The 20,770-nt window shown below is 43.1% G+C and overlaps 2 protein-coding genes across 2 annotated transcripts in view; one reads left to right on the plus strand and one right to left on the minus strand.

Moving 5' to 3' along the window:
• LOC127234837 (sodium-coupled neutral amino acid transporter 9) overlaps positions 1 to 20,770 on the plus strand; it is a 59,700-nt gene that overhangs the window by 28,576 nt on the left and 10,354 nt on the right. Inside the window, exons 8-10 of the mRNA XM_051202266.1 lie at positions 1,622 to 1,813; positions 3,811 to 3,918; positions 14,492 to 14,598. Of these exons, the coding sequence (XP_051058223.1) occupies positions 1,622 to 1,813; positions 3,811 to 3,918; positions 14,492 to 14,598 (407 nt within the window). The remainder of the gene's footprint in view (positions 1 to 1,621; positions 1,814 to 3,810; positions 3,919 to 14,491; positions 14,599 to 20,770) is intronic.
• Positions 6,894 to 7,307, minus strand: LOC127234050 (60S ribosomal protein L26-like). Its single transcript, XM_051201171.1, has one exon. It carries the CDS (start codon positions 7,290 to 7,292, stop codon positions 6,909 to 6,911), a length of 384 nt encoding a protein of 127 aa, XP_051057128.1. The 5' UTR covers positions 7,293 to 7,307; the 3' UTR covers positions 6,894 to 6,908.

Below are 20,770 nucleotides of genomic sequence, written 5' to 3' on the forward strand. Positions count from 1 at the left end.
GAACTGAGTTTGTTTCCTTGTCCCCAGCCCTGCTCCCAAAACGACTTAAAAAGAGCATGCATGACCCCCGTTTAGGTAAATAGTTAGGTAAAATAGTTGGGGAAATTGTTGTTGCATTACTGGGCTGCTGTGCAGCTATTGGCAGTGTGTTTCAGAATAGATGGATTTGTTAGAGCTAAGTGCTGAGTGTCATTTGGTGGCAGTGTGCGCACGGCATGTGGGAAGCATTGGGGCTGAGCGCAGGCATCACGAAAGAATAAAGATTAAAAAGCATGAAAATAAGCCTGGTGACCCGCCTCAGAGGGTGACAGGCTGGCGACCTGAGCTTGACCCTTCGGACCCACAGGGTTGAAGAAGGAACTGCTCCTTCAGGTTGTCCTGTGACCCCCACACACTGTGGTGTGTAAATGCACAACAAATAAGTCATAACTAATCAAGTGCCGAGAGAGAGGAAAGGAAGCAAAGAGAAAGAGAAGACAAACATATTCTCCAGACTTCCCGGTTCTCAAGCTGTCATCTAGACTCTTAGGCTGCTGTAAGTGGGGTAAACTCCACAGTCTTGGATTGTTGAACTCTGAGTCTTTAGTTTTTACTAGTGTGGGGATCTCTGCTTTTAATTCCCTAACACATAGATTTGTTGTTGTTGTTGTTGTTTTTGTTGTTGAAAAAAAGAAAAGGGGAGCCGGGCCCTGGTGTCGCACACCTCTAATCCCAGCACTCAGGCAGAGACAGGCAGATCTCTGAGTTTGAGGCCAGCCTGGTCTACAAAGCGAGTTCCAGGACAGCCTCCAGAGCAATACGGAGAAGCCCTGTCCCAGGAAAGGAAAGGAAAGGAAAGGAAAGGAAAGGAAAGGAAAGGAAAGGAAAGGAAAGGAAAGGAAAGGAAAGGGGAAAGGGAAGGAAAGGAAAGGAAAGAGGAAAGGGAAGGAAAGGAAAGAGGAAAGGGAAGGGAAGGGAAGGAAAAAGGAAAGGAAAGGGAAGGAAAGGGAAGGAAAAAGGAAAGGAAAGGAAAGGGAAGGAAAGGGGAAAGGGAAGGAAAGGAAGGAAGGAAGGGAAGGGAAGGGAAGGGAAGGAAAGGAAAAAGAAGGAAGAAAAGGGGGATCAGTAAGATGGCTCAATGAGTAAAGCGTTTTCCCCCTGAGCCTGATGACCTGAGTTCAGTCCCAGGACCTACAAGGTAGAAGGAGAGACTGGACTCCGCCAAGCTGTCCTCTGGGCTCTGCACGTGTGCTGTGATGATCATGCATACACACAAATAACGAATCTAATCAAGTTTCTGAGAGAAAAAGCCTCTTACTGGGCCCTTGAATGCCAACAGGTACCCTGCATGTTACATCCCATATTACTGAGACACCACAAGCTCTGCATTTTCTGTCCAGCAATGGGGCAGAGGGGCATTTTATGGAATCTTTCTCTTGTTCCTAACACAAGTGCATGCCACCTCTAAACTATTTTAAGATTCCCTTACCTTTGACTGTTCATATTTGGAGGAAAGATTCCTAAATTGTCTATATAACCCTCTTCCAGAAGTTCATGCTACCAGCTGAGCAGGGCCCGGCCCTGGGCAGACCGTTTCTCCAGCTTGTGTGGTCTAACCTCTGGCGTGTGTTTACTTTTGCAGTGATTTGTCCAAGTGCTGGGAGTGGTGGCTGTCCTTCCAACAGCTCCACGATTTCCTACAATGACACAGAGGTCCAGCGGTTTGAAGTGTGGTGGAATAAGTCCAGGACGGTGCCCTTCTACCTCATAGGGCTCCTCTTGCCACTGCTCAACTTCAAGTCTCCCTCCTTCTTTTCCAAGTTTAACATCCTAGGTAAGGCCCTGCCCTGGGGACTTCGGAGTGTGAGTGGGAGGGAGCTGCCTTCCCGGCTGCTCATATCTACTTACTTCATTCATTCACACAGTACTTTAATTTTGCTACCCTTTGCTTTTCTATACAGTTTGACACAGAAAAATGGGTACAACCATTTTAGGTGCCTTTTACCCTTTGGGAGTTGGTTTTCTTGGAATTACTAGGTTTCCCATTCTAACCTTGTGCAAATCATTTCCTGTCAGAGTACGGCTAGAGGAAATAGACTAAGGCCTGAGGACCAGACATCAAAATGGCTACTATAGGAACCCTCAGTTTTAAAGGGTGAAAGCACTGACAGTTGCTACAGAGTTTTCTGGGTTGTTTGTTTGTTTGTTTGTTTGTTTGTTTTGTTTTGTTTTCCTGTATTCGGTTTAAGAGTATTATGTAGCCAAGTGTGGTGATGAATGCCAGTAATCCTAGCACTTGGAAGGATAGAGTTCAATGTCATCCTTGGCTATGGAGATAAGGGGGTTGTGATGGGGGTAGGTATTGCACAGAATTGTCATCTAATTTTAAACATAGGAGATACCTTTTAGCTAAGTTTTTTTCTCATCCATCCATCCATCCATCCATCCATTCATATAGTCTTGCAGATCAAATACAGTTCTTTAAAAACAAACAGACAACAGGGCCTGTCCTGCTGGGCAGTGAGCTCTGCTGCCGAGCTCCATGCAGCCCTGGCTTGGCTTCTAAGGTTTATTCTGCTTTTGTGCTGTTCTCTGGTTTTTGTTAATTAGCACAGTTGCCTCCTTAAGGATAAAGCTCTGTGCATGTCTCCTGTTTTACAGAAATCTCCAAAGGATGTTTCTGCCCTATTTAAGTTGACAAAATGACATTCTGTGAAAGGTCAGATCTGGTTAACTAAAGGAAATCTGGAGACCCTACTTACAAAGACTTGTTAGACGGTCTGTGGGATTTTACTTCCCCTTCTATGCAGTAGGCTGCTGTAGTGCACAGTAGCTAGGATCCCAGGAGATAAAAGGAAGGGTAAAGATGGTCTCTCTGATTGTCTCCCTCAGAGCAGAAGCTGTAAGCCAGCATGAACACAGGGAGAAAGTGAGCTGTTACATAAGCTCGGCCTTCTGTCTTCGTCTTTCTGAATCAGCTAATCTCTAAACCCACAGTCCAGCTTATAGAGCTCCTTGTGGTTTCCTGACTCGAGGCTGATTTTCCAGTGGAACAAGTCTTTCACAAGCATATGAATTTACAGAGGGTTTGCTCAGCGAGACACCATGGTCCTCGGGCTTCCAACTAGACTACAAGACATTCCAACTGTAACTTCCTCACAGCAGTGGCTCCTGAGGGCATTCAGAACCAGGTCTGATTGTCCTCTGTAATGAATAACCCAGAGTCAGAGATACAGCTCACCGAGGGGCCACTTGCCCAGTTGTGTACCAATAGGGCTCTTAGTTTGATTCCCAATACCACAAAGACACTTTTTAATTAAAAATAACGATGCTCTAATTTCTACATTACTGAAAGTTCTGTGTGGCAGAACCTCGCATAGCTACTAGCTGTTTGGTCTCCTTGAATGCTTGCTACTTTTCCTTCTTACTTTCTTATCATTTCAAAATAACTTAAAACTTTTCCTGTGTGATGAGTGTCTCCCAGCACTTAACACATGGTTTCATGGTGTGTGTGTGTATGTGTGTGTGTGTGTGTGTGTGTGTGTGTGTTTCTCTTGTATTACTGGCAGTTTTATAATGGATTCTGTTGTTGCTTGCAATGAATTCCTAAGTGCGCACTATTGAGATTCCTTGATCGTGCTCTCCTTAGACTTAATACCTAATTTTTCATTTTCTGATAACTCACCAGAGTAATTTCTATTCTTTAGAACCTAGCTTTTTCTTTTAACAAGAGTAGTGAAGATAATTTCTCCAGTCCTGATTTTTAAAGTAATTCATAAGATATGCAAAGATGGTAAGTGGCTTCTGGGTTTGTTTGTGTATCCCTTATAGGTACAGTATCCGTCCTGTATTTGATTTTCCTTGTTACCTTGAAGGCTATTCGCTTAGGATTCCATCTGGAATTTCACTGGTTTGTGCCAACAGAATTTTTTGTACCAGGTGAGTTTGTCAAAATAAGAAATAAATAAATAACCATAACCATGTGTCTTTAACTACTGTGAAATGTTAGTCTAAAACAGGTAATGCAAGGTTAATGCGGTAGCTCTTGCCTGCCAATCCCAGCATGTGTGAGGCTGAAACAGAGGGCTGCCGTGAGTTCTAGGCCAGCCTGGGCCACAGAGTGGGGTACTGCCTCAGAAAAACAAAAATAAATGAAACAAAATAGGACTACAGTTGGTATTTCTGGCAGCTAGGAATGACTGGGCTCTATCATCTTGGACTTGACACTTGATGATTGGCATTAATTTATAGTGTACTTGAAAAATCCAAACCTTCTCTAGGCTTTCGAAGGAACATACTCCTCGAATGTCAGAGATTTAGAACATCGTTATGCATGTTGATAATACTGCTCATTAAAATCACTGTTCCTGACTGGGCATGGTGGCACATGCTTTCAACCCGGTACTCAGGAAGCAGAGGCAGGTAGGATTACTGTGCATTCAAGGCCAAACCCTGTCTCAAGAAGAAAAAAAAGGAAGGAAGGAAGGACGGAAGGAAGGAAGGTCATTATCCCCTTGTGGGTTTTTCTGTAATTGTATTGTTTTCAGGTTAAGATTTATGATTATTAGATGGATTTCTGTCTCATTTCTCCTCCTGATTATAATGTGGAAATTGAGTTTCACCCAAATATAAAATACATAGGACATTTTTTTAAAAAGCACCAATAAAACAATGAATAAATTCTACAAAATAAAAGACAGATTAAAAAGTGACTACTACCATATTGGCCTCCAAAATCTAGGGACATGCTTGTGTCCTTCGTGCTGTGCTAAAATGTTTGAGCAGCACTCAGCCTCTTTGAGACTTTTGTCTTCGAAGGGACTTGTGGCAATAAACGCCCAGAGGAGGCCAAGCCCAGGAGCCCACCAAAGCCGTTTCAGATGGAGGTGCCCTGGGCACCCGGACTCCTGTGAAACTAAATCCTACTCCATTCCAGGCTGTCTTCCACAGTTACATTGCCTCCTCTGGACACAGCCAGCAGCTCCTCACGGAGCCATTGCACCTTGAAATCAACGGACAAGCCCCCCCCCCCCCCCGGGCACCACCAGTCCTGGCCAGTGGCCAGTTCCCTCTCCAGCTGTCCAAGGAGAGGCTGTGTGAAGAACCCGGATTAAGTGACGATGACTGAGCCAGCTTGATGTGGAAACGCTGCCTGCATCGAGACGACAGCGAGGTTGTGGACCTTCTGTGGGGCAACTGAAAGTCCGCCTCGAGTGCCTGTGGATGGGTATTGCCCTGCCCTTCGAGGCGTTTTGCGGCCTGTCTCTGCCCATCCCCAGGAAAGGATTTGCTGGTGGCAAAGTGTCTCTGAGGGAGTTCCAGTCTTTTCACCAAGGAAGGACAGAGTTGGAAAATGCCCCAGTGTGTGAGCGATGCCAGCAGAAAACACGAACTGCCAAAGTTGACATACAAAGATTCCCCTGGGGAAAACTAATGATAAGAGAGTAATACTCAGTTCTGTTATTGGTTTAGATAGACTGCTTCCTTTCTGTTCTTCAGTCAGCAAGCAATCTAGAATCTCGAGTCAGAGATCACGTCATTCTGATATTCATAGTTGGAGCTATTTTATCTGCCTGTTTCTTTGTTATAACCTTGCTAGGCTTCCAAGCTGTATTGAGTACATAGTCGTTGAAAATTGTTGCTTTACCATGACTACTTGTTTTCAGAACATTTGACTTTAGTAACTTTGATTTTTCCAAAGTACTGGGTCTTGGAAGGGTTTGTTCCTTCTTTAACCACAGCACTTGGGAGGCTGGCAGCTAGATCTCTGAGTTTCAGAACAGCCAGACCATGAGAGACCCTGTCTCAAAAAAGATTTTAAAGTCCTGATGAAAATGCCACTATTGGATTCTCCCACTAATTAGCAAAAACAGTTCAGTGTACTTTTTTAAAAATATTACATCATTGTGATTTATTGAGCATTAGTGAGGGAGGTTTCTCCTCATGATCAGAAACTGGAAATAGATACCCAGAGTTGACCTAGCAATTAAGAATATTTGTTGTTCGCTCTTGCAAAGGACTCACATTTGGTTTTGAGCACCTGTGTGGACTCAGCACCCACCACCTGTAACTCCAGCTTCAAGGGATCAGTGTTCTGTGGATACCTGTACTCACATGAACATACTCACACACAGGGACAATTACACATAATTAAACATAAATATATTTTTAAAAATATATAGCCAGGGTGGATAAACAGCTATCTGGAAAACAGAAAAGAAGAAATTCATTCATTTTCCACCATCCAGTTTTGTATGGTATGAAGGGGGAATTATCGAAGAGTAAATGAGACATAGTTTCCATCAGCATGCTTAGAGACTGCCTGAAGAATGAAATATGCTCTAAGTTTTCCCAGAGGCCAATTAAAAATCAAGAGGACATTGGAGAGGAGAAACCTTTACCATCCTCATGAAAAGTGCCATCATTTTTACAATTCTAACGATATTTATGTATTCTTGTTTCATTTACAAATGCTTATTACATTTACTTATTTATGCACATACCACAGCATGTGTGGGGAGGAGGTCACAGCACAGCTTTTGAAAGTTGTGAGTTCTCTCCTTGAACCTGTGGGTAACTGGGTTTTTACTGCTTATTGGTTATTGGGTTTCTGTTGCTGCCATGAAACACTAAGACCAGAAAAGCAAGTTGGGAAGGAAAGGATTCATTCATCTTATCCTTCCACACTGCTGTTCATCACCAAAGGAAGTCAGGACAGGAACTCAAGCAGGGCAGGATCCTGGAGGCAGGAGCTGCTGCAGAGGCCACGGAGGGGAGCTGCTCCCTGGCGTGCTTCCCCTGACTTGCTCAGCCTGCTTTTTTCTTTTTTTTTTTCCACTTAAACCGTCTTTAATTAAATCTGTGTGTGAGACGTCCCTACTCCTGCATCTTCTCAATCGTTTCTTCCTTGTATTTGTCCTTCTCCTTTCCTATTGTCGAGACTTGGCTTTCCTTTCCAGGATCTTCTTGCGGTCTTTGTCCAGCTTTAGCCAGGTGATCACCACCTTGCTGGGGTGGATGCCCACATGGACAGTTGTGCCATTAGCCTTTTCTCGCTGTACTCGTTCAATGTAGATGACATATTTCTTCCTGTACACCTGGACCACTTTGCCAATCTGCTGACCTTTGTAGTGTCCTCGGACAACCTGAACTTCATCATCCTTTTGAATGGGCATAGATGGAACATTGTACTTCTGTCTCAGCTCTTTGGAAAGAGGGGAAGACATGATCTTCCTCCGAATGTGAGAAGGTGCACTGAAATGCCGTTTGCGGTTCTTGCTTCGGTCAGAAGGCACGAAGGGATTGAACTTCATTTTGGCAGCTGCGATCCAGCGATGGCCGCAGAAGCAAAGGGGTCCTCAGCCTGCTTTCTTATAGAATCCAGGGATCAGCCCAGGATGACACCATTCACCGTGAACTGGGCCCTCTCCCCATCAACAATCACTAAGAAGATGTCTTACACTGGATCTTATGGAGGCATTTTCTCAGCTGAGGCTCCTTCCTTTCTGATGACTCTAGTTTGCGTCAAATTGAGGTAAAACTAGCCAGTGTGCTGGGTATGGGACTCAGGTTGTCAGTTTTAGCAACAAGAGTCTTCACTTGTTGAGCATCCCTCTTGCCCGTTATTCTTATTTCTAAACTTTTACTTTTTAGTGTGTCTGTCATCGCCCTTACTCTCGGGCAGTAGTTGGGAGAAAGATTCAGCCTCTACTTACGCATTATTCTCCTCTCCTGCTAACTCAAAGACCTTTATCTCCCAAGTAGTGCCGTGCAGCCAACTGGCTTTATGTATTGTCTGTGGTAACCAGCACTGATTTTATATCTCCAGCCCAGATCCCCCATGAAGTCCAGCTCACACCTTGCTATCTTCACTTCCATGTCCATGGATAGATCAAGCCTAAGCTGGCAAAGACCAAATGTTGGTTTCTTTCCATGCCCGTCCCTATCCGACAATGCTCTCAGCCTCCCCCCAGCTTAAACGGAAGCTGTAGTTTTCCAGTTGCTTTGGTCATCACTGTATAGTTGTTGACCATTTTCCATCCACACCCAACCCATCTGCAGAGTGTGTCTTTTGTTTTTTACAACAGTTAAGAATGTAACTTCCACTGTCTCCTCCAAAAAGAGCTATGTCAAGCGATTAATCTCTTGTCTGGGTTATTGTAGTGCTAATTAATTTTGTCTGTCTTCCCCACCCTAAGCTAGTCTACATCCAGCAGCTAGAGTTATATTTGCAAAACAACCCAAGCTGCTATGGTATTGCATGCTTGTGATGCCAGCCCTTAAATGATCTCCAGTTAAAGGGCAGCCTGAACTACTTAGTAAGACCTGTATTAATGCAAAGACAACAAAACCCAAACCAGAATGCACACAACTCCTTAAAGATTTCCCATCTCATTAAGAATGACAGGTCTTTGAACAAGGGGGAGCTCATGGACCCCAGACTGATAGCTGGGAAACCAGCATAGGACCAACCCAGACCCCCTGAATGTGGGTGTTAGTTAGGAGGACTGGGCAGTCTATGGGGCCTCTGGTAGTGGATCAGTATTTATCCCTAGTGTACAAATGGACTTTGGGAGCCCATTCCACATAGAGGGATACTCCCTCAGCCTAGACATGGGGGAGGGCCTGGGTCCTGCTCCAAATGATGTGACAGACTTTGAAGAACCTCCATGGATGGAAGGCCTCACCCTCCCTGGGGAGCAGAAAGGGGATGGGATAGGGGGTTGGTGGGGGGCAGGGGGAGGGTGGGGGAACTGGGATTGACATGGAAAACAAGATTGACCTGACTGCTCTCTCTGACTCACTCCCCACTGCTTTTCCCTCTCGCTCACTCACTGCGCCACACGGGCTCCCTTGCTGATTATGAAGATGCCAAGCACACTCTATCTTGGGACTTTTCCTTGAAGCTCTTATTAGTACTAACCTTATAGCAAGCACCTGTGATATCTGTTAGTAATTCCTAATTCTAGTGAGTTAGAGTCTTGGGAGCCCCAAATTATTCTAATCCATTTGGCTCCTGAGCTTCAAAAAATACCTAAAGTTACAGTAAAGGGGGATTTATCAAGAAATATTCTAAATGTTTTGGGTTCTTGAATTCAGATACCAACAATCTCCTTTAACTGGAACATTAAACTCTCTGAGAAAAGGAGTATTACTTATATTCTTTAAACTTCTATATTACTGTTGTATCACCAAATTCTATGATACTTGCTGGTGCATACTGAATGCTCATAAGAAATAAGTGTTGCATCATTGAGATGCAGGTAATGGCACCTGCTGCCAAGCCTGAGCACCTGAGTTCAATCCCCAAGACCTACCCTGTGCATAGAGAGAACTAGCTCCCTCAAATTGCCTTCTGACCACCAGATTCACACTGTGACATGTGTGCGCGCGCACACACACACGCGCGCGCGCGCGCGCGTGCGCATGCGCACATGAAAAGTAAAATAAAAATGTAAAGAAGTATTTATTGAATAAGTAAATGTGTTTATTTTACTTGCTCCTGAATCCCGTTAACCTTGGAGTGAAGAGAGACATGATGAAGGTGAACTAGGGAATCGTAGGGACAGGCCGAGTGGGAAGAGGAGAGTGTTAGGTGGGATTTTCAAAGAAAAAAGTACAAAAAAAATTTGGTGTATTGTACAAATTGAGAAGGGAGAGTTTATTATAAAATTTGAGGAGGAACTAGTACCAACTAATTAATTAGGGAACTAAAAAAGAAAAGGTTATTTCCTCCAGAAAAATAGGTCAGTGAAAAGTGTTTTTATATAAAAGGGAACTAATCACAGTGCAATCCATGGCTTACTGTGAATTCAGTCATAATCATAAAAGTAGCTTGATTTTTCAAATCCAAATCAAAAATACGGTTATTTAGCACTTCAATCCCCATGTTGGTTATAAGCATGCCCCAGCTACCACAGCTGGTTTATCCGGTGCTGAGGACCAAATCCAGCTTTCTCCATGCTTGCCACACACTTCACTGACTGAGCAGTCCCAAGTACTGTTTAACTTATCAGGTTGTGTTTGGTTGGGTGCAGACAAGTTTTCATGTAGCAACTAAGGCTAGCCTTCATGTGCAACTACTAGCCTTCAATTCTTGCTTCTCCTCACACAGTGCTAAGAATACAGGTATGTGTCACCATGCCAGCCAGGTTAAGTTTTTACTTTTTTTTTAAGATTTATTTATTTATTATGTATAAAGTGTTCTTCTGCCTGCCCGTATCCCTGAAGGCCAGAAGATGGCACCAGATCTTATTATGGATGTTTGGGAGCCACCATATGGTTGCTGGGAATTGAACCCAGGACCTCTGGAAAACCAGCCAGTGCTCTTAACCTCTGAGCCGTCTCTCCAGCCCCTGCTAATTAACTTTTAAAGCTGCAATTAAGATGACACTTCTGTGTTAGGTATAGTGACTCATGCCTGTAACCCTAGCACTCAGGAAGCTGAACCAGAGGATTTGTCTCAAGTTAGAGGTCAGCTGGGCTACATAGTGAGAATGTCGTCCTTAGGGTTTCTGTTGCTGTGAAGAGACACTGTGACCTTTGTTCTTTTTTCTATAATTATTGCCTCTGAAACACAAACACGAGACTCAGTGCCCATGTGGAGTTTATTGAGAGAGGGGAGAGGAAGGGGGGTAGCTGGTGGCCAACCGAAAGCAGGGGAGAGGGGGGGAGGGAGAGACAGAGAAGAGAGAACGAGAGAGAGACCAAGAGAGAGAGGGAGGGAGGGAGAGACAGAGAGAGAGAAGAGAGAACGAGAGAGAGACCAAGAGAGAGAGAAAGCGCACTTGGCGCGCTTGCTTTAAAAGGGAAACTTGCTTGTGCATGCGTAACTGAGTCCTCTGGCTGCCAGGTAAAGCCTGAACAGCCAGGTAAGTCATGATGTAGATAAGACATGGCCATGAGCATCCCGTCCATCATCGGGGGCAGGGTCAGCAGACTGCTGGTTCCCAACAACCACGCCTTCACATCAGGTGGCATAGCTTGAGCTTAGCAGACCTCAAAGTCGACCCCCACAGTGCCACACTCCTCTAACAAGGCCACACCCACTCCAACAAGGCCACGCCTCCTAATAGTGCAGCTCCCTTTGTGGCCGTTTTCTTTGAAAGCACCACAGAGACCTATCTCCAAAGAAAAACCCTCCCAATACTTTGAAACTGTCATCAAAGAGACTTTAGATACTAGTTTACTCTGTGTGTGGACGTTTGTGTGTGTGCCGCACAAAAGCCAGGAATTACATCACGTGTTTTCCTCAATAACTTCCATCCTTTGTGAATTTACTTGAATTCTTTAATTACAACGGAATAACCATGGCATGAATGTTATATCCTTTGAAAAAGCATATTAGGCATATTTCCCCTTAATATGTGTGTGTGTTTGTTTATAACTTCATTATTTGTAATTGCCAAAAGTATAAGCACCCAATGTCTGTCCCTGGTGAATATCTAAAGTATGGTGTATCGACACAATGGGTTACTAGAAAGGCACAAAGTACTGTGGTAAAACACAAATGAGTTATATTTTAGCAACACTGAAAAATCTTGGGTTTTTAAATTTTTGTTCAGAGTATTTGTGTCAGTCAATTGCAAAAGCCTTACTTTGAAAAGGACCAAGTTCCTAAGCTGTTATAGACAGGTTGATTGCTTTGAGATGGAAAAGGTCAATCAAAGAGAAAATCAATAATGTCAACTCTAAAACAGTTTTAAGTAGAATTTGTTCATATCCATGGCTGAGAGTCCTTCCGTTCTGACAAAAGTGTCCCTGCTCCGTGACACACAGTGTCCCGTAAAACATGAACCACTGCCCTCCAACAGGTCCCAGTTGAGCAGTAAGATAATTGATGAAATTAAAGTCATGATATGAAGAGGCTCACCAGGGACACTGAAGTACAGAGAAATTGCAATCCAGAGGAGGCAGAGAAATGATCTCAGAGGAACCTATTAAGGGCCGAAAGGAGGTTGCTAAATGAGAAATTGGAGAATTCTGAGAAGTATGCCATGCACAGTTAAGGCCTGAAGTAACATGACTCATTTAGGAAATTATGAGAACTTGAATGGCTCAATTGAAAGAATACTTGTTGAGAAAATGGTAGGAAGTACTAAAAAGCAAGAACGGGTCTGAAAAGCCTTCTCTCTTACGCTAAATTTAACTCTAAAGGTCAGTCATGACTCTACCCTCCTCCCACCCTTGAAAGATAGGCTTTTGTCCTCAGAAGACCAGCCGGGAGAAGTAAGAATAAATAGTCCTATAGTTCCCTGCTTGAAAATAGAATTCGGAGTGAAGCTGGCATGATGAAATGCTACCCCAAACAGGATGAGGTCAGGGGTGCCCTCCCCCCCTCCTGGACACTCTCAGTCAGCAGTGGAACCCTGTCGGAACCTTTGGGCTGGGCTACCACTGTTCGTCCAGTGCTTACCTAGTATGCAAGAGACCTTGGATTTGATCCTCTGCTCTGTGTAAAACTGGATATAGTAGTGCACACCTCTTCTCCCAGAGAGTAGTTCCCAAGTAAGCACGTACCAAAACCGGGTCAGAAGAGCAAGAAATGTATAAGGGCAGCCCTTCTGCAAAATTAAAGGGGTTAGGAGCAAGACTAAGCCTGGCTGAGATTTGTAGGGAGGGAGAGAAGTGGATTGGGCAGAAGTAAATTCAGACAGTCCTGGCCAGCCACTATGACCCTCAACGCCTCTAGAATAGTCTATGGTTACACAAATGTGCCCAACCCCTAATACACTGCAAGCTCAGGGTTGGCTAGTACCTGCCCAGTGGGAAAGAGACTAGTGTAGGGTCAGGGCAGCAGACCCCCGGAGGGCTACAGCTGGAACCATCTGCTAACATCCTCCTTGCTTAGGTTCGCACGTAAAGGGAGATCTGAGTGTTCTTCCACAGTTCCGTACCAGAGTACTTCAATATATGCCCCGTAGAAATGAACGTGCTCATAGGCCAAATTAATGTCTGCTTTGCTAGTGTGGATGGGATCATTTAATTGGTTTTCTTACAGCTTCTCCCTGGTTGTTATATAAGAAAAGTATTTATGTGGCAAGGCAGCCTTTTGAGACAGGATCTCCCTTTAGCTCAAGCTAATCTGGAATTTACTAAGTAGCCCAGACTGGCCCCAGACTCAACCTGCTAAGTGCTAAGATTACAGACATGAACCACTGGTTGGTAATTTCTTTTTTTCTTTTTTTTTTTTTTTTTTTTTTTTTTCTACTTAACTGCCTTACTTTGGATTCCAGCTAAAGAGTTTGTCAGTTATTTCTCTGTTAAAAATATCAGCAAGTAAATTCATGTGCACATGAGTTTGCCATTTCCAGAAATAGTACTTTTGCCATCATGCATGTATAATGTTGTTGACTAGAAGCAGCCTCAGTTTATTAAGAAGAGTTTTAGAAAGATGACTAGAAGAAAGATTTTTTTTTTTAAACTAACAAAGGAAGAATTTGCCTACACGGTGAGTTGCGGTCACAGATAAAAAGTATAGACGGTAGCAAAGAGAGTAAGCCAGGTGTGGTGGTCCATGCCTGTAGCCTGGGTGTTGAACTCGGGAGGCTGAGACAGTCAAAGAGAAAACAGGGGAAACCGTAGACTTTTCCTGGCCCTGCCTTCTGATTTTATTTAGAGCTGGTGGTTGATTCCTAGGGGATCACTCTCCCTTCCCTGAAACAGTGTAGCAAAGAGACGGTAGACCTTGTCTACAAAGCTGCCCTTTATAGCAAGCTGTCCCTGACATTGTTCTCTGCTTTGCCTCATGCTTTGCCTAGAACCTACCAATATTGCCAAGCAGACCGTGCTCTGATTCCACGTTGGCTAATTCTTTCACGTATTACCCGCCTACAAACTGGTTATGGAATGTTACTTTTAAATAACTATTTGTTATAGAAAATTAAATGGTCAAAAATAAATCCTGTCAACCAACCACTGTGATTCTGTCAACATCTTTTCTTCCTTTTCTTGACTACATAGCCTCCAGCTGCTTATGTGTATTTTTACAAAAGCGAATCTCGCTTGACATGCTGCTGCACTCAAACATTGGTCCGTCCTGGTATCAGATCTCACCAGCGTAAGTTTTACATACTGTACCCACTGAGAACTAGATCTCAGTTTAACCAGGAATATTTTTGTGCGGTGCATTTTAGATTTTCACCCAGGAATCTTTAGTAGCCATTTCTCCTCCTGTAACTCCTTTTCTGGAGGAACTCTTCATTTTCAGACAAACGTGGGTATTGGAAGAGTGGAGGATTTTAGTCCTAGACAGGCCCTGAATTTAAAGCCACTTGTAGGATCTCAGCGAGGGATAACTGAAAGTCATAGAATGTGCAACCCTTCGTTCCTTTCCTTTCTCTTTTACGTGCCTTGACCAAGTGTAATGCTCAGCTTGAGGGACTTTAGAAATACTTGAATGATTTCATTCCCTGGAGCAATGATGATGATGATGATAAAAGTGGATGCTTGCTTGGTATTCTTTTTCTACTTGTCATTTTAACGTTTCTGGTTTTGTCTCTTTTTCTCCTAGAGATAAGATTTGAGTTCCCACAGCTGACTGGAGTGCTCACTCTTGCTTTCTTTATTCACAATTGTATTATCACACTCTTGAAAAACAACAAGAACCAAGAAAATAATGTGAGTTGTTCACTGAGAAACTGACCTTGATATTTCCTAAGGGTAAACTTTAGTCAATATTTGATGCACTTTATATTTTGAGTAAAATTGTACAATTTGTTTCTACATCTTAATTTTTAAGTTTAAATTATAGATCCGTGTTCAAGCATATGGAACTTTTAGATGGTAACTATTTTAGGCTTTTCAGGCTATATGTTCTTGTTATAGCTTCCCAATCCTGCCGTTGTGGAATAAAAATAGCTACAAACAATAGGTAAACAAATGGTTTTATCTCTGTTTCAATAAAGTTTTATTTACAGAAATAGACACTGGGTCAGATTTGACCCATAGGCCAGAGTTTGCCACATTGCTATAGAGAATCTACTTAAAAAGTAAAGATGGTTAGCTAATAACACTCCAATAATAATAAACGGGAAGGTACTAAAGAAGACAAGAGAAGAACAAAAAATAGATGTGATTTAAACCATGTTACATTGATAATTACACTAAATATAAATGATCTAAACACAACAATGGAAAACTGCCAAACTTGTTTTAAACCATGTTACATTGATAATTACACTAAATATAAATGAGCTAAACACAACAATGGAAAATTGCCAAATTTGTTTTAAAAATAAAATTAATTATAATTGTCTTTAAGAGACTTTAATATAAAGCTGTAACTTTGGCATACTATAAGAAATTAGAGCACCTGTGTTGCTAGCAGCACAAATGATGATGTCAGAGCCAAAGAGGAGTGATTATATTGTGCTCCTTATGGACTAATTCACTTGGAAGTACCATGGCGATATATATAAAATTTACATTTGAGTAAATGCCATAATGGGAATAAGTGCATACTGTGTTTTAATTAGATTTGGCCATTTACTAAAACTATAAAAATATTAGTTAACAGTACATTTGTTCTTAGTTACTCATAATGTAATGTTACACATAAAGTACTGTCTAGTCTATACTATGAGGTCATACTGTTTTCTTCGTTTGCAAAAGAAATGCTTGTGTTTTCTGTTTATTTTGCTTTAATATCAGGTTATACAGCAAATATGCATTGAAATACAATGTTCTGTCTGGAAGGGAGGGAGGGAGGGAGGGAGGAAGGAAGGAAGGAAATATAGTAATCCCGAGTCTATATTCACCCAGTGATAGAACTCTAAAATACATGACATGGGCCTGCAGGACGGCACAGTTAGCAAAGACACTTGCTGCCAAGCCTGACAACCTGAGTTCAGTCCTGGGATAAACATGGAAAGGTCTTCTGACCTTCACACACTGTGGCATGTGTGTGCTCACACACACCACTAAATAAAATGTAATTAAAATAAAGGAAGTAACAACAAACTGAAAGCAGACAAATCCACAGTTATAATTGGAAATGTTCTCCCTCCTCCTTAATAACTGGTAGAACAAATAGACCAAAAGAAAAAAAATGCAAGTGTAAGAAGCATGAAAAATACCATGAACCTGCCTGATCTAATTGACATTTACAATAGTCCTCTCAGTATCAGAATGTACATCCCTTTCAGATACACAGGAACACCTTCCAAGACACAGCACATGCTAGGCCACAAAACAAGTGTCAATAAATGCAGGAGAAAAGTATGCCAAGTATGTTCTGTGGCCATAAATGAGCGTAAGTACAGACTAACAACTCACATTTGGGAATTTACAAAGAAATGAAAGTTAATCAGCGTTTTCCTATATAACCAGTGAATCAAGGAGGAAGTCACCAAAAAAAATTAAAGGCTACTGAAAATATGAAATACCGAAATATCAAAACTTATGGAATTATCCCTAAACCTATATTTAGAGGGACATGTACAGCTATAAATACCTACATTAAAAAGTAAAACTGTGAAACGAGAAACCTAACCTCCCTCCACTTTCTAAGTGCTAGTCAGGAAGATGAGGAATTGAAGGTTATCTGCCACTACATAGTGAGTTTAAGGCCAGCCTGGACTATGTAAGACCAAGTCTTTTAAAAAAAAACAAGTAGTTTAGTAGCAAAAAAAAAATTTTTAGACAATATGTCATTGTGCAGTCTTGGCTGGCCTGGAACTCACTGTGTAAACCAGGCAGGCTGGAACTCACAGTGATCTGCCTCCTCTGGATTCTAGGATTAGTAATTAGTTAAATTGCTGGCAGGTCTCACATTGCATGGTTCCTACATCCACAAATTTAATTACTGTAGTTCAAGTTAGAAGTCCTGATAAGGTTCACATTTCAGTTACCCCCAGATTTGAATTTATGAGCTTGCGGAGAGTAATAGTCACTGTCCTCGGCTCACAAGTTGCTGTGGGCATTATGATCAGTGACAGATCAGGTTACTGCTTTCAAAGTCAGCCAGTATTTGTGTCATTCACAGTCTACAGAAGAGATCATCAACAACATGGCAGCAACAAACATGGCAATTTATAAAATTGGTAACTGAAAAAGGTGAAATGCAATAATCAAAAATGGCAATGATAAAATGAAATTTCATTCAGACATAAGTAGAGTACAAAAGAAATAGCTGCTTATAGAAATGTTGAAACCAGCCGGGCGTTGGTGGCGCACACACACCTTCAATCCCAGCACTTGGGAGACAGAGGCAGGTGGATCTCCATGAGTTCAAGGCCAGCCTGGTCTACAGAGCAAGTTCCAGGACTGGCTCCAAAGCTATATAGAAATCCTATCTTGAAAAACCAAAAGAGAGAGAGAGAGAGAGAGAAAAGGAAAGGAAAGGAAGGAAGGAAGGAAGGAAGGAAGGAAGGAAGGACGGGTTGAAAGCACTTCCATTTGAGAGACTCCAGCCAGAAGAGTTTAGGGAAAGGAAATTTGGAAACCGGTTTTCAAGACTAGAAGAAGGTGACACTGTCAGAAAACTTGACATTAAAAGGATTCTTGGCGAGACCTCACACTATCGAAAGCACAAGGGTGGACATGTCACTGAGGTCTTGAAAAGATGCTTGATAATGATGAATGGTAATTCACGAAAAGGACGCGGGTGTTGGCCCAGCCTTGCGCCTGCCATCTGCAGTCCAACACTAGGGAGGGGCAGCAGGCAGGAGAGCAGGGATTCAGGGTCGTCCTTGGCTCCACAGCGAGTTTCAGGCAAGCCTGGGCTACAGGAGACTTTATACTTAACCAGGTCAGGGTAGGGGAAGGCAGTTAAGCTACTCTTAGAAACAAAGCATCCTAATATTCAGTGCTTCTGGTTCACTTATTTCTTCATTTGTTCATTTAGTGCAATGCTGGGTACTGAACCTGGGGGGGCTATGCACACGAGTAAGCACTGGACCTAACCACTTCACTACGTTCCCAGGCCCTTTGGTGCTGGGTTTGTTTGTTTCAGTTGCAATGCTAAATAAGCACTGGTTTTAATCTTTTTTCATCCCCTTCTGCATGTGTAGCAAATACAAACCCTGTCAGAGTTTACTCAGCCACCATAATTTCTCTGTGACCAACTCCCCACTTCCGGCCGTACAGAAACCTGTGCCTGTCACACTGCACGTACAGACTGCCCGCCCCACGAGTGCCTAACTTGTGCCCCCAAACGTCCCAATAGGATTGATTTTCTAGAAAGTGGGGCACGTCCATTTGGAAGGGTCCGTGCCTCTTTGTGGGAAGCTGAGACCTGGGTAGGGACATGGGTGCCTTGGTGTTGCCGCAGGACCCAGGCGGTCTCTGTCTGTCTGTCTGTCTGTCTGTCTGTCTGTCTGTCTGTCTGTCCTATTAGAACAGCCAGGAGCCTACAGGTGTAGTCAGTGGTGCAGTGCCTGCTTAGTACTTGTAAGTTGTGAGTTTAAGAGCAAGCGGCACAGCAGCCAGCCACACAGAACAAAGTAGAATGCTGGACGCCATCAGTTTCTCCTTCTGCTGAGTTGGTCAATGAGGGCTTGGAAAACTAGTACATATATTAAGTGCACTAATAAAATCTGTCTCTGGAAAATACATTTTAAAAAAATACTTAAAGACCGGTGTTTAAATGGACTTTTTTTTCTTTTTATTGCCTTAATTAAAACTACAGTATAAAGTGAAGGTCTACCTTTTAAAGTTTTGGGTCTTTTAGTTTTTAGCTTTCCACAACTCTTCATTTTGTGAGGTATTGCATGCCAGCAGCGCCTGACCACTCTAATGTATGAAGATATACACCGTCTTGATTATACTGAAATTGGCTTTTATATAGGCATAAACCAAGCTAAACAGATACTATATTGTTTGAGTTAGTTAATGATTACACCTTTTAAGAGCTTTCACTAAATGATTTACTAAAAATGTCCAGTTAATAGCAAGATATAAAATTTTGGAGGGATTAAAGTTTAAAAAAAAAAAAAAAAAAAAAAAAAAAAAAAAAAAAAACCCTGAGAGCTGTGAAGACAATTGAAAGTAAAAAAAAAAAAAAAGGCCCAGTCTTTCCCTCCAGTTCCCAGAGCTGGGCCTGACCCTGCCCCGCCCCGCCCCGCCCCTCCCCGGCACTGATGAAGGGTTATCGAGCCCTTGGCTACACTGACATGGTTTGACTTCCCTCTCTGAAGTCACTAAACGTAACTTTATATGTGTGTACCTGAACTGTGTATCCTCTCCATTCCCTAAAGCACATTTGACCAGAGAAGCATTAGGGCGTTAAAAGTGAATGTCCCATCGAAATGCATTGTCTGTGCAGATATGTGGGTTCCACATAGCCTGATAGTGTTTGTTGAGTCAGACCTTAGCAGAGCTTTCTGTGTGGTTTTGTTGTTTGATTTCATCGTTGCCCAGCTTTGATCTTTTTCTTCTCATCTGAGTCTGCAGAGACTTGTCTACACATCAGAAGCTTCTATGTAAAAGTTTGGGGTAGATCTATGTGGCTGTTGCCTGTCATTTTTCTTAGTGAATGCTCTGTAGGGTAGTATTTTCACTGTGAACAGTACATGGAACAAATAAACTGTGTTTAACAAACAGGTGTTGCCAGGGTTACTTTTGACAGGGACAATCTAGCCCTTGTTTGGAGTTGACATTCTACCTGTCTTTTAGTTCCTCAATTCCAGCCGTTGCTTATTTATGAAGCAGAGTAAGGTGCGGGCTTCTTGACATAGACGTGCTACCTCCTCATACTGTGCTTCTATCTCTTTTTAAACATACTCTTTGCTTAGAGCCTCTCTCCCCCCCCCCCCCACTCCTTTCAAGACGGTCTCAGTGTAGCCCAGGGAGCCTCAAAGTCACAATGTAGCTGAGGATAACTTTGAACTCCCAATTCTCCGGTCTCTGTCTCCCAGTTGCTGAGGTTACAGATAGCTACGCTACCATCACACTCAGACACCCTAATTTTTCAAAAGATGCCTTTTCCTACCCTTTCCAATGAGACAGGGCTTTAGGAAGCTGTACTTTACTTTAGGTTGGGTGTAAAGATGGCATGGGTTTCAAAGAACAGCAAGCCATTCATGGGCGGTGCTGGGCCTCGGTACTTCCGTAAGAAAACAGGCACATCCACTGTCCGCGCTGTCCCCTAATGCGTGCTGAATACATGTAACAGAGCCATCCTCTGGGGCGGCCTCTCTGGTTGTGGCTTCATGTTATACTCTTTGATACTCCTTTTTGCCCCCCCCCTTCTCTCTCTCTCTCTCTCTCTCTCTCTCTCTCTCTCTCTCCATTATTGAATATGGTCTAAATACCTGGAGACTGGTAAACTTTTCACCATAGCAGCTCAACACACACAATTTGGCACCAGAAAGACCTTGTTTAGAGGTTGGAATATTGGTTTCACCAAGTACTCACCACATAAAAGTTTTGTGACTTAGACTCCTCTGTAAAGAAATGGAGCGCAGCCACACCATCAGGTTTTACGAGGGTCAGATGGCACGCCAGGCGGTGCTGGATGCTGGCGTCTAGAACCGGTTAACAGATATGTGTGCTGCATGTAAGGAGTCGCTGCCATCATGACCAGGGTGTCCCCCGACAAGCCCGCAGTGCCCACAGGTGGGGCGGGCCATGGAGAACCGTGCTGGACATGGAACCATGTCTGCCTTATTGCCTGTGAGCAACAGCTTACATGGCAGAAACCTATGACTGTTTAGCACCTCGGACCGGATAGTGGCCGCTCATAACACCAGGGTCTCTATGGGAAAGAAGCACATTAAAAAGAGACAGACAGCGCACACTTGTCCACGGGCCAGCTACCAGTTACTAACGCCCACTTCAGAACCCGGTGCTC

The sequence above is a fragment of the Phodopus roborovskii genome, unplaced genomic scaffold, assembly GCF_943737965.1.
Source record: "Phodopus roborovskii unplaced genomic scaffold, PHOROB, whole genome shotgun sequence".
In the NCBI taxonomy this organism is placed as follows: Eukaryota; Metazoa; Chordata; class Mammalia; order Rodentia; family Cricetidae; genus Phodopus; species Phodopus roborovskii.